Below are 13,503 nucleotides of genomic sequence, written 5' to 3'. Positions count from 1 at the left end.
ACCCAGCCCCGGCCTCACTTCATGTCTGCTGCTTGACTATGAAATGGGAGTATAACACCTAGACATCATAGGACTGACCCAAAGATTGAAGACCAAGAGGCACAACTGCTAGCATAGCCCTCAACAGATTTTACTAAACCTGAATACTGAAATAGAACACCAATTCAATGTTGCTTGTTCAAATACCATCAGTAACCCTAACCACTTAAGATACCTGTAATGGCTTTCACTCCCGAAGACACCTCCTCTAGAATCCTAGGGATTATTTCTGTAAAATTTGGATTCAGTCAAAAGGCTGCAGGTTCCACATCCCTGGAGTATTGAGACTGAATCTTGACTCTGCTGCTTATTAGATGTACACATAAGCTTAAACAAATTTCTTCATCGGAGCCTGTTTCCTCATCCATAAAATGGCATAACACTTGTATTACAAAATGATCTCAACACATGATACATAACCTCATCAAGGAAGCTTAACTGATAACTCTACCTTTTTGACTTAAGAGGATAAACATGGCAATTTTTGTAGTCTCTAATTTACTTTATTCCTCTCAATACACAACCAGGTCATCTGTGAAAGCAAATTCAAACTACAAACACAAATTAGGTACAAGTTCTATATCCTAACAGATAACTTCTTGGTATTTCACTAGAGGAAACGGGCTCTCTGCAACATCTCTAAATTAAAGCAATCAGAAAAGCCCCCATTACATCGTGGTGTCCAAGTCCACTTAGGCCATCAGCCTTACACATCTTATATATAAGATAGGATGTCTTATCTTTGTATCTGTCTACAAAAACAGGGTACCGACACAAACCTACTTTTAAATTTGTTAATTTGCTAATTTTACAGGGATTATAAATGCAGATTAAGTGGAGAAGCTCTTGCTGGGAGCTCCTGATGTAAAACATTAAATCTACCAAAAATTGGCATTTAAAAACGTACTTCATAGCAGAGCAAAAGAACAAAACCTATAACCCCCGCCCCCATACACTTCGGGTAATGCTACATAACCAAGTAGAGATCACTTCTGCTCCCAGACTCTCACACTACCAGCCAATCTGTTTTGGGAATCTTTCCTAACTCCACCTAGCATTGTTAGGCTTTGGAGACTGCATATACATCCATAAAAGATCATTCAACTATAGATGGAACCTATGTAATCTCAAAGCAAAATACATCCAGTTCCAAGAGACTTGGAGAAACCAGGTTCTCCGACTTGTGGGAAGAGATTAGAGGCAATATTCCAAGCCAAACTGTATCCAGCTTTATTAAAGATACTTTTCATAAACAATCATGGTATTTCAGGCAGGACATGGGCAGACGATCATTAACAGTATACAACAACTTTCAAACTCCCTTCTTCAATGTTCTACCAAAAATCAGAAAGCCACTATAAAACCCAATGAAATCTTCATTTGATGCTCTGAACAGGGAAGTTTAGAGTGAGGGTTGACATTTCACATTTAGCATGTTGTTTAACAACTTTTCACAAGCCGACCCTGACTTTCAGGAAATGAAATGAAAATGGCAGAATTTATCTGAAGATCCAACAATCTACAAATGGAACCGCTGCTCTTTTGAAGGATGCCATCTCAGTGGGTATTATTGAAAAAGTCCAGATTTCTTAATATACTGGTAACCAATTATTGGGGGTCAGGTCCCAAGAGGTGACTGGGTTTAAGGGAGTTAAGACTATGCTGAAGGCAGAGGGAGAATAGGACATAAAAACAAATTAGTTTTTCCATACGACAAGGCATTTGTGCCAAGGTGGCTGTGTGTCAACATCACGGAATCCCTCCTCTTGGGAGCCAAGAGGAAGTCTCTCAAAACTAGAGGGAAAAGATATTTTCCCTCATATCAATCTAGCTTTGGAGACATTCTACTAGTGATATATGCCCCTTCCCCAAAAAACAATGAAGTGTTCTGTGTGCTAACAACATAGCTTAAAAAAAAAAAAAAAGTAAAACAAAATTCTGCATTTTTATAAAACTTGATAAAAAATAGTATTTCAAACTGTACAGTCACCAGAAGTACACAGTTATCAAAAATGCACACACTTCACTTGGCATCTCCAGCACCTTCAGCTTTCTGTGCCTAAAACAAAACAAAACAGTTAAATGCACCATACAGATTTTGAAACTATCTTTGTTCATATTTCACCTATAAGCATCATTTTGCTCCCAGGCCCAAGTTCACAAAGTTTCAGGTATTTAGAGACTCAGCATTTCTTTGGAGAATGACTTACTAGGTAACTCTGCCAAGTCACCTCCCTTTCTGAGCCTTATAAAATCGGGGAGGAGGGCACAACAAGGTTAGAAGATCTGCAGGTACTCCTAGGAGTGCCCTTTTGCTGATGGCAGAGACTTCTCAACAATCCAATATTTACATTAACAGGAAAACTATAAGCAAACCCTGGAGCAAGGCACATCTGGAGTGATGTAGATAGAAGGGGAATAGTCTTTGAGATTAGCAATTGAGTGGACAGACCTAACAAAAAGTGAAACAATAGCTGTACCTGGTCTGTTTTGGCATCTCCATTTTCTGCAGGATTATTCCCCTCCTTGCCAGCGTCAGCTTTTCCCTTTTTCCCTTTGGGTACCTTCTCTCCCTTCTAAAAAGGGGGGAAAAATACAACTGTTTCTCTCTTGTTTTATAGCACCAGGGGTCTGCTAAGTTCTACATAAGATAGGATTATTTATTAAAGGTAGTATCACACACAAAACTCTTAAGCCTAAGTCTGTCATCTATACATCTGCTATGGTCTTTACTATACAAAAGTATAGTATGTAAGTAGAATAAAAAAAAATCAGCTTAAACCACTTGGGTATTAATATTTATTTATTTATTTTTAGAGGTAGAGTCTCACTTTATTGCCCTCGGTAGAGTGCTGTGGCGTGACAGATCACAGCAACCTCCAACTCCTGGGCTAGGTGATTCTCCTGCCTCAGCCTCCTGAGTAGCTGGGACTACAGGCACCCGCCACAATGCCTGGCTATTTTTTGTTGCAGTTTGACCGGCTGGGTTTAAACCCGCTACGCTTGGTATTTGGGGTGGGTGTCCTACCCACTAAACCACAGACACCGCCCAAGGTATTAACATTTAAAAGTGCAGAATTTTCTGTAAACTGAAGACAGAATTCTTGATTAGGAAATCACCGTTACGTAAGATATAAGGTAAACTATCAAAACAATTTATAACATCCATTTATGAAATCACCATTACAGTGAATGAAGTCATTGGAGGACAGTCCTTGTCATCCTGTAAAAATTATTCCCACTGTCACCACTAACCTTTGCAGGGGCCTTTTTAGGCTTGGGCTCTGGCTTTGGAGGAGCAGGTTTCTTTTTGTTACCAGAAAGAGAGGAAAAAGAATATCAGTACAACAGATGAAAGAAAACAACCTGCAACCAACCTACAGTACCAACAATAGAGAAATTTCTCCCCTATCTCAGTTTTCTGTCAGATCATCAGGAACTCACTCTAGTAACAACACTCTGAGGTGTCCCACTCTGGCTATAACAATCAGAATTTCAGACACAGCATCCACCAAATGGGCAAGAGTGCAAATTAGATTACTAACCATAACTCAAGGGAAACAAAGGGAATTGTTTCTTAGTTTCAGAGGTAAATGTGAAAAATTAAAAGCATGCACACTTACAGCAGACAACCTTGCGGATCTTCTCTGTGGCTATTAAAAATAATAAGAGAATTATAAATAGGACAGAAGTCACTTTACCAAAAAAAGTTGTTGTGTCAATTCGGTCTACATTAGGAAGTGAAGAGAGCTTGTTTACGTAAACTCAACACTAGGGTTATGGTTAATTACCACCAAATGAATTTTTGTGGTCTTTACTAGTCCAAGCCTTTGTAGGACCCTTAAAGAGAATAAAGACGACTTACTTCGTCCTTTGCCTTGGCTTTATCTCCTTTAGCATCCCCTTCAGCCTGTAAGAAACAAAAAACTGTAGCTTTTGAGGTAGTTCTTAGAGATTCCCTAAGTTCAACAGAGCCCAGTGAAAGAAAATTAAGGAAGTCATTCACGCAACTTTTCAGGACGCGTGCGAAGTTTTCGACACGCCCAGCTCCGATGCAAATTAGCGGAGTGCTTTAGGAAACTGTAAGCTTACTCAAGAATTTGAGCGTGTACTGGAAGGGCTGGTGTCGGGAGTCCCGGCCTGCCGGCCCAGGGAAGCGCGGGCTAAGCTGGAGCGAGGCTGCAGAGGGCGGCCAGAGCCCAGCCACCAAGCCAGGCTGGAGCAACAGCTGCAGATGGTGCAAACCCCTCCGGAGGCGGAGCCGAGCGCCGTTGCCATGGCAACTGTCCGGGCCGGAGCGGGAAGGCGCGCGCAGCCCGGGGAACTCGTGGGCGGCGCCGCGCGCGTCTCGTGCACGGAGAGCGTGGGCGGGCAGGGGCGGGGGGCCACACAGGACAAGCCCCGCCTATCAGGGCTAGCGGCCCCGCCCCCTCACGGCGGCGGTTTTTGGCGGCAGCGCGTTCCCCCGCCCGCCAACCCGGAGCGCCGCCTTCCCGCCCTTTCGGGTTTGAATTGCCCGCCCGCAGGGAGGGGGCCTGGCGATGGGGGAGGGGGCACGGGGCGGACGCGTCGAGCCCGAGAGGAGCGGAATAAACAGCCGCCAACATGGTTCCTCCCGCCGCGGCCGCCGCTCCTCCAATATGGCCTCTGGCGCCCGCGGGCAGCCGAACAGCGCAGGATTAGCCCGAGGCCGCTCGACACCGCCTGGAGCACCCGCGCCGGGCGGCTGCGCTTGCTCCAGTCCGGCGCCGATTCTGTTAGCCTAAACTGAGGCGCGGCGGCTGCAGCAGTGGTGGTGGCGACGGCCCAGCGCCTGGGGCCCTCGCGCCACGTACCTTTCTCTTGGGCATGGTGGCAAAGGCGGCGGGACTTAGGCGCTGTACGCGGGGATGCAGCGACGCGCGAGCTTTGGTCGGTCCGGGGGTCGTTCTCGCCTCCTCTTCTTCACACTGCTCGGGCTCCGGGGGGTTTATAAAGTTTTTATAGCGCTGGGAGCCCCGGACCGGTTAGAACCGGATTTCACCTCCCGCCGCCGCTCATTGGCCCAGCTGGGGTCACGTGGGCGGGGTTTAAACTCACCTCCTCTGGAGGGAGTGAGGATAGGGTGGGGGGGAGGGAGGGAGCGTGAGACGGCGGCGCGCCGAGGGGTGGGGGCGCAGTGGGGGAGGCGTGCGTCGAAGGCAATAAATGAGGAGGGGTGGGCGATTCGCCGGGCTGTAGGGTTCCGGCTCCCGCCAAGAGCTGGGTTTTGCAAACTACCAAGTTCCTTCCACCTTATGCAACAGAGCTACCCACTTCTCCAGGCCGTGCGACACTCAGGGCGCATCTTAGCGGCTTTCCTTCCTGCTCCCGCTGGGGGCCCTAGAAGAGGGGTTTGCGAGGTCTGGCTGCACCACCCTGCTCCACTGGAGGCGGGAGGGAGCGCGCGCCTAAGGCACAGGCTACGGTTCCCGGGGCCCAGGCTGACGCTGAAGTGGGAAAAGAGCGGGGAAGCCAGCTTGGCGCAGCCGGACGTGCATCCTCCTGAGCTGCCTCTCTAGGGAAGCCTTTCGCGCACCTTACTTGGAAGGCGGCCCACTCGAGGTGGGGTGGGGGGTTGAGGGGGAGACTTCCCGCTCAGAGGTGCCTTTCGGGTTACTGTGGGGCAGGTAGGAGCTGTCCTTTCAGCACCCGTTGTACAGTCACCACCCCAAATGCTATGGAAGCCCCCACGACGCCTGTCAGATGGCTTCCTTAAGCCCCTTGTGCCCCCAGACCTCAGGACCCCTTCACAGAATGATGTAGAGCGGCCGCCAAATAGGTCTAACGGTGCTCCCTCTCCCTACGCCGTCTGGGAGACATCTAGCCCAGCTGCCCCCACCCGACGCGGCCACCGAGCCTGGGCGCTGCAGACGCAGCTGCCGAAATCCTTCCTTCCGCACTGACAAGTTGGCTGCCTTTCATTTGCGCGAGGAAAAGGAGGGTGGAGAAAGCGCCTAGAGATTAGGAAACAAGTAGAGGAACAGGTGTTGTGATGGCAAAAGGGCTCTTCCACTGTCCCCCAGCCCAAAGCCAGGGGTCCTGGAGCTAGTCAAGCGCACCTGAGGGAGGGTAGGCAATTGCAGCAGCAAAACAAAGGTGTTCCGAGGCAGTTAGCAAACAAGTTTTACATCTAAGAATTCAAAACATTCTGTTTGAGACCCAGGAAAACACAATAGCATAAATGTCCTCAAATGAGGTCTTGGCTCACAGGTAGGAGGGCACTTACACGGGTCCCACCTGATTTCTTGAGAAGGGTTGAATCTGGTTTGTACAAAGCAACCAAAGTGAGTTCAACTATTTTGCAGCTCCCGTTCCTGCGTGGCAATGGCCTCTGCCTCTTTCCACTCCTACAGTGCCTCTTGGGGCTGCTCCTCTCTACTCCAACCTGTACCTTTCCCAGCATACTGGACATCTCGCCAAAGAGACACTAATCTCCACAATCATCACTTATTGTACCCCAGTTGTATTCGTTAAAGTCAGACACAGAAAGGAGATGGGGCTCAACAGCCACACTCACAGGGCAGATTCCGTTTGCTGCCTCCAGCCCTCATTCCCGCCTTAATTGTAGGGCTCTGCATTACAGCGGCATAATTCATGCCTCCCTAATTAAGGCTGTCAACAGGCCCATTGTAAAGCTGGAATATGTACAGCACCTGCTCTCCAGGAACCCTGTGCCAGGATTGGTAGTGGGGAGCACCAGGTGTGCAGGGGGGTGTTGCCAAAGGGTGCACGTCTGAATGCTTGTGGCTGAAGGGTCTCTAACACCAGGTATCCAGGCACAGAAAAGGGAGGAGGGGACTGGGGCATAGGAAAGTTATGGGTCTAAAAAGTAAGCTCTTAAAAACATTGTTTGCAAGATCCCACCTGTCCCTAACAGGGAGACGCTGGGGAAAGTAAAATGGCATGACTAAAGACAACAGCATTTGGTTGGTGTCAATGGCTGGTACTTGCTTGTGGGGCACCTGAAGCAGAGTTGCTCAGGCAGACAGCTTTTCAAAGGCACTAATCCTCTCAGCATCTCTGCAGCAAGGCCTGACAGAGGGCAGAAAGGGAAAGAACACAGCCTTGGACCCTCACAAGCAGAGAGGCCTGGAATGAATTTTGCCATGCTGAGAATAAATTGTCTTGGGGCCTACCAAGGTCAGGTCAAAAGCTGAGAGAAATTTCAAAGGTTGGAAGTGGGAATCAGAGTTGGAGATAGTGAGGGCAGAAGGCAGTCAGTAGAAAGGTGCTTGGTTCTGCCTTGACATGTTACAGGGAAGCCTTGTGCTGGATTGGAGTCATCAGGGCCTACAGACCCTTCTGTTACCCTGTACCATGGTGGGGGCCGGTCTCACTTGGGAGTGGAGCCTGGGCCCATGCCCTGCAAGAGGAGGAGAAAAGCTTGTGTGGGCTGAGTTGACAATAGGTAATTGGATTGTAATCACCCGCCAGGCTTCCGACCGCCATTGGGGGCGCTGAGCCTTTCAGTGAGCAATCAGCAGTGTGTGGTGGGAGGGGGTAGACATTCAATAGCAAATCCCAGGTGGAGAGCCAAGGGGAGGAGCAGCAGATGGGCAAATTTTCTGTCTCTCCCGCCCCTTTCTTCATTGCCCAAATAACTGGCTGCCTATTAGTTATTTACCAGCAGAGCCAAGGTAAAGCCAAATCTTTTGTGAAGTTGGGTAGAAGGCTAAGATGGATGGGTAAAGGACTAGGCTTTTGAAAGCCTTCTTCCCTGAAATTCTGTGTGTTGAAGAATGAGCTGGTGGAAAAAGAAAAGTGCATCTAGGAGCACAGGCAGCCCATGAGTTGGGACCTCCTGCTCTCCATACCTATTGATGACCAGAGTTGGATTTTGTGTACTTGTGGGAGACTTTCATCCTCAATCCTCTCCAGGACCAGTGTCCCAGGCAGCCCAAAGGTATCCATGGCCAGCAGACAGGGGAGGAGGGGATTCCCCTGCCTGCCAAGCAAAAGAAACACAATTCATCACAGAAGGGAGGTGCCTTTCACCAGGAAAAGAAAGGGAGTGGGGCCCTGGAGGCAGAGGGCAGGGCAAAGTGGCAGGTGGCCAGCCTCCCTCAGGCTGATGCAGTGCCCAGGCGTGCCAGCCAGTCAGCTCGCTTGAGTTCCAAGGCCTGCAGGAAGCCTTGGACTCGCTCTTCCCGTCTGGCTGAGAGCTTGTGCAAGCGTGTCCGTCGGAGCTGGGTGTCCCCACTGGCTTGGAGCCCCTCTTGCAGCAGCTGCTCGGTCACTGCCGCCTGGTCCCTCTCCAGCTGCTGCCACTTCCGCTCCTCAGCATACATGTCTCGGGCCTTCTGCTAGAGAGAAGTGGGGATTGGGGTGTGGAGATCATTTTTAGGTGTGGGTGGAATTGGGATGGAGGACGTAGGGTGTGGGGCATGGGGTTAGCCAGTGAAGTGGAACACTGGAGAATATGTACCAGATTTGGAAAAGCTCAGGAGTGGGTGTGTGATAGGTGGTGCCTATGTCGTACAGGCAGGCCAGTGGCAGTTCTGGGTCCATCTTGACTTGTTTTGTATGGAAACACCTGTATTAAAATTTTGCAGGTTTGCACTTAGAAGCAAAGAAGGCAAATATGGGTCTGACTTCTGATTCCCCCACCAACTAGCTTTGTAGCTTTGGGCAAATCCTCTCCTAACCTCATTTCTTTACTGTAAAGTGGGGGTTGTGCCTACCTTGAAGAGTGATTTTAAGGATTAGAGATAATATATGCAAAATCCTCTTTAGCATATTGGCAGGAACTCAGAAACAGCAACCTTACAAGTTATTTATTTTTGAGACAGAGTCTCACTTTGTCGCCCTCAGTAGAGTGCAGTGGTGTCACAGATCACAGCAACCTCAAACTCGGGCTCAAGAGATTCTCTTGCCTCTGCCTCCTTAGTAGCTGGGACTACAGGTGCACACCACCACACCTGGCTATTTTTAGAGATGGGGTCTTGCTCTTGCTCAAGCTGGTCTCGAACTGTGAGCTCAGGCCACCTGCCTTGGCCTTCCAGAGTGCTGGGATTACAGGCATGAGCTGCTGCGCCCAGCCCACAAGTTATTATTTATTGTCCATTCTCTGCTACAAAGATTCTTGTCGGGGAATGTCCATCAGGTCACTTCCTTTGGCCTTTGAGGGTACCTCCTTCCCATTCTCTAAGCTACTTTTCAGGGTTCAGCTCCAGATTTGCCTCATATATGGAGACCAGCCTTGATTCTTCCAGCAAATGATCCTCCCATGAACATTCTGAGAAGCACTTCTCATATCTATGTGTGTCTCTAGACAAACCATAAACTCCTAGAAGGCAGGAACTGTGCTTTTTCTTCTCTGGCATTTGGGGTACCCTGTACATGTGAAACACTCAGTTGACTGATCATATAATCCCAGGAGGGTAGGGCGGATGCTCCTGACACAGGAAAGGGAAAAATCTCTTTGGAACAGAACCAAGGCCTGCTGTGCCTCACTGATGTTCTCTGTTCCTGCCAAACTTAGCCCATGTGTGAGAAACTGTTTCCACAATCCTTACCCACATTCTACCTTATGTTGTGGTATCTTATGTACATGTCTTTGTCCTAACCAGCCTGTAAACACTTGGACTGCTCTGTCCTCATCATGTAAAGAATAGCCAACATGTGCACTTCATCTATTGTCTCATTTGACCCTTGCACTGAAACTGTAAGTGAGGTCCTTTCTTTGGGAACAGAGACAGAGGTTCAGAGCAGGTAAGTGATTTGCTATACTCTCTCAGCAATAAAGATTTTTACATGAATAAAGATGAAAAATGATTTCTGGAATATCCCTTCTAGGCTCTCAATGATCCCAGGCATTCAAGAGTTCTTCTGCTATTATAAGTCATGTGTAGCTATGAAGACTATGGGCTTGAGAAGTTGCTGCTAAGGCCCTCCCTCTTGCTGGAAGGCCTTTTTCCTGGCCTTGGTCAGAAGAAACCCTGGGTCCTAAGTACAGGTCTTTGTTGGGGGTATGGAGATGCACAGGACACAGTCCCAACAATCTAGGTGCTTACAGTCCTTGTATCAGGACTGTTAGGACAGTCATGTACAGAAAGTACCAGAATACAAGACAGAATGTGGTGAAGGTCATCAGGAAAGCAAGAGCAAGGACATGCAAGCTCAGAGGTGAAAACAATTGCAGCTGATGAAGGTCAAGGAGCAGTAAGACCTCATGGACAGGCAGAATTTGAATTGGCTTTAACCAACCGGGAGGATTTGGACAGAGATGGGGCATATGGAGAGAGAATATTCTGGCAGTGGGAATAATGAGCAAATGTGTATGAGACTGAAGAACTTGCTCAGGCCAGAGTGAGTCCACCTGGAATACTGGGGTTCAAGAAGATCTTGTCCAAAGGACTCTCTCATCTAAGGCTACTTCTTAATCTACAAAATGAAGATAATAATACCCATCTCACTGGGTTGTTTCAGGAAAAATGAGATAATGAATACTAGCCTAGTGTCTGGCTATTGACTGTCAGCTGGTCTTTTATCACTATTGCTATGGCCAAGGCTAAGCAGGCTAAGTTCTGGCAGACAAAAAGGATAGGAGGCACCCAGCCACAGAGGGAGGAAATATGGAGCTGGTTAAAGGCACTTTGAGAGGCACAGACTTCTTCCAAATGGCCGCCTCGGACTGAATGTCAGCAATGGGGGCTATAGCCAAGGCAGAGCCAGGCCCCTATGTGCCAGGAATCAGTGGTTCCCTGTTAGGATGACAGAGTTGGGAGAGATCCTAAAGGTCATCTATTCCAGCCTCCACATTTTATAAACCAGGACACTGAGGCTGAGATGGAAGGGGACTTGGCCTGGGTCACATAACTGGTCAAAGTACCCTTGGCATCTCCATTAAGATGGCTTCTTGGGAGGACAATAGGGAAAACCTCTTGTGCCTATGCATAAGGTCTATTTCCTAGGAATGGAATGCAGGAGCTGGTGATGTGCATCTGGATATCTGTCTGTCCAGCCTCTACATGGTATAGATCAGTGATTTTCAACTAGTGAACTACAGTATACTGTCATGCTGGGAGAGGATCTTAGGTATGCCATGAAAATTTCCAAAGATAAATGAAATATTTTTGAAAGAAGTTTAAGCAAAGCATATACACTTTTTACTCTTTTTTTTGATCAACAATTTAAGTGTGCCTTGGAAGTTTAACTATAGGTTCAAGTGTGCTATGAGACAAAAAAGGTTGAAAAAACTCGTCTAGAGATAACCTTCCAATTTCAGGTGTGTTCTAAGTTCTTCTCAGGTATTCATCCTGAGAAAATCCAACCTAACAGAAGTCCTAAAGGTCCACTTCTTTCTTCCTGACCATATGTCTACTTTCTTTCAATAATGACCAATCAAGGGCATATAAGGAGATTAATTCTTTCCTTAGAGACTTACTGTACAGATCTAATACAATCTTGGTGCCAGGGCTCTAACATGCTCACTTTGAGAAATGCAGCTCTAACCTATTGATCTACATACCTTGTAGTCTGCTTCTGTTCTCTACCTGGTATATACAGAGAAGAAGATGTAATCATTCCTCTGTACTTCAATCTGCAAGTCCTCTAACACTTCACTGGAAGAGGTTGCAGGTCCTGGGCTTCAAAACATTTATTACCCAATGAAATGTCTTCCTCTAAGCCACAGCCAGCATGCTCAGGTCAAGTAGCATGGAAATGCATTTTTGAGGGCTGCCCTCAGGCACAGAGAGCACCTGCTACCAGAGACATGATGTTCCAAAGTGCCCGCAGAGTCTCCCTGCTTGGGGAACTGTACTGGGACAGGATGAGCAGGGTGCTTTCCCAGAGACAGAAGTCTGATGAAAAGCCCAGAGGTCTACATGTGGTAACAACACTGGCTTCTGTTCTCTGAAAATGAACTTGGTTCCAGGCACTACTCCCATCATTTCACATGTCTTAGCTTACTGAATCCTATTACAAACCTGCAAGGTAGGTATTATAATTATTAATCCTCTAATTTATAGATAAGGAAAATGATACTCTGAGGGGTTAAGTGACTGTACAGTCTAGTCAACCAGCCTAAGTAGGCAGTGCCATGATTCAAAGTCACAAGTGTCTGAGACTAACTCAGGTTTTAACTTTTCCTAAAGAGAAGAGAGTGACTGCCTGAAGAGCACCAAAAATACAATGGTCAATCCAGCCAACATTAAACTGTGACAAATGCATGCATCTTAGTGGGTACATGTGTCTTCGTCCTTTACTAATGTCATTCTTGGAGATTAGGTAGACACTTTCTACTCAGCTCTGTTGATGACCATTTATAAAACTACCATCCATGCAACTTGTAACTGAGGATCAGTACCTGTGCACTGCTGCCCACCCCTTCCCTAAGCCTAAAGATTCCTTATCGGGGCAGTGCCTGTGGCTCACTGAATAGGGCACTGACCCCATATACCGAGGGTGGCGGGTTCAAACCCGGCCCCAACCAAACTGCAACAAAAAAATAACCAGGTGTTGTGGTGGGTACCTGTAGTCCCAGCTACTCAGGAGGCTGAGGCAAGAGAATCACCTAAGCTCAGGAGTTGGAGGTTGCTGTGAGCTGTGACGCTACAGCACTCTACCAAGGGCAACAAAGTGAGACTCTGTCTCTAAAATAAAATTAAAAAAAGAAAAAGATTCCTTATCTGTCCTTGCCTCCTTGCTGACATGTTCTACATCCTAATAAAGATCTCCTTTGGCACTCTCTAACACATGGAGACTATCCTGGTCCCTTCAGATACCAAGGACTTGTAGGTGAGTTCCTGCTTCCCTTAGCATCCACCAGCTGCCTTCCTCCTAGTAAGCTACTCTACCTCAAGAACCTCAAGTTTGCCCTCTGCCCTGGCTTCCTCTCGAGAACAAGGATACACTGGTTTGGGCCTAGGGACAGAACAGCTCAAATTAGCAACGAGAATTTGGGTAATGAGGCAAGAGCACAGAATAGAGGTATGAAACTGAAGGGTATGGGATTAAGGAACTGTGAAGAGTCTAGTTTGGCTACACTACAGGCTATGTAAAAGAGAGATGTGAGAAAAGGCTGCAAAGATCAATCTGGTCTTAGGCCGGGCACAGTGGCTCATGCCTATAATCCTAGCACATGGGAGGCTGAGGAGGGTGGATTGCTTGAGCTCATCTGTTCAAGACCAGCCTGAGTCAGAGCGAGACCTCATCTGTAAAAATGGCCAGGTGTTGGGTAGCGCCTATGGCTCAGGGGGTAGGGTACCAGCCCCATATACTGAATGTGGCAGGTTCAAAGCTGACCCAGGCCAAAATGCAACAACAACAACAACAAAATAGCCGGGCATTGTGGTGGGCACCTGTAGTTCCAGCTACTCAGGAGGCTGAGGCAAGAGAATTGCCTAAGTCCAAGAATTGGAGTTTGCTGTGAGCTGTGTGACATCATGGCACACTACTGAGGGCGATAAAGTCAGACTCTGTCTCTACCAAAAAAAAAAA

At 47.7% G+C, this 13,503-nt stretch overlaps 2 protein-coding genes across 2 annotated transcripts in view; both read right to left on the bottom strand.

Moving 5' to 3' along the window:
* Positions 1–1,245: 1,245 nt before the first annotated feature.
* On the bottom strand, positions 1,246–5,089 carry HMGN2 (high mobility group nucleosomal binding domain 2). The gene is made up of 6 exons (XM_003799796.2): positions 4,875–5,089; positions 3,905–3,949; positions 3,663–3,692; positions 3,295–3,345; positions 2,520–2,615; positions 1,246–2,098 (listed from the first exon to the last, which is right to left on the bottom strand). Exons 1-6 carry the CDS (start codon positions 4,887–4,889, stop codon positions 2,063–2,065), a joined length of 273 nt encoding a protein of 90 aa, XP_003799844.1. The 5' UTR covers positions 4,890–5,089; the 3' UTR covers positions 1,246–2,062.
* A 1,418-nt stretch (positions 5,090–6,507) lies between these two features.
* DHDDS (dehydrodolichyl diphosphate synthase subunit) overlaps positions 6,508–13,503 on the bottom strand; it is a 42,692-nt gene continuing 35,696 nt past the window's right edge. Inside the window, exon 8 of the mRNA XM_012811396.2 lies at positions 6,508–8,363. Within this exon, the coding sequence (XP_012666850.1) occupies positions 8,124–8,363 (240 nt within the window). The 3' untranslated portion in view covers positions 6,508–8,123. The remainder of the gene's footprint in view (positions 8,364–13,503) is intronic.

Source organism: Otolemur garnettii, unplaced genomic scaffold (genome assembly GCF_000181295.1).
Source record: "Otolemur garnettii isolate 467f Iridium unplaced genomic scaffold, OtoGar3 scaffold00156, whole genome shotgun sequence".
In the NCBI taxonomy this organism is placed as follows: domain Eukaryota; kingdom Metazoa; phylum Chordata; class Mammalia; order Primates; family Galagidae; genus Otolemur; species Otolemur garnettii.
Note: the sequence above shows the minus strand (reverse complement) of the source record. Positions and strands in the feature narration are given on the sequence as shown.

Bases quoted from the DNA above. Each gene is read 5' to 3' on its own strand.
- HMGN2 (XM_003799796.2), bottom strand. The intron at 3,693-3,904 runs GTAAGTCGTCTT...TATTTTTAATAG, and splicing joins AAGCCAAGGCAAAGGACGAA to CCACAGAGAAGATCCGCAAG. The intron at 2,616-3,294 runs GTTAGTGGTGAC...CCCCCTTTTTAG, and splicing joins CTAAAAAGGCCCCTGCAAAG to AAGGGAGAGAAGGTACCCAA.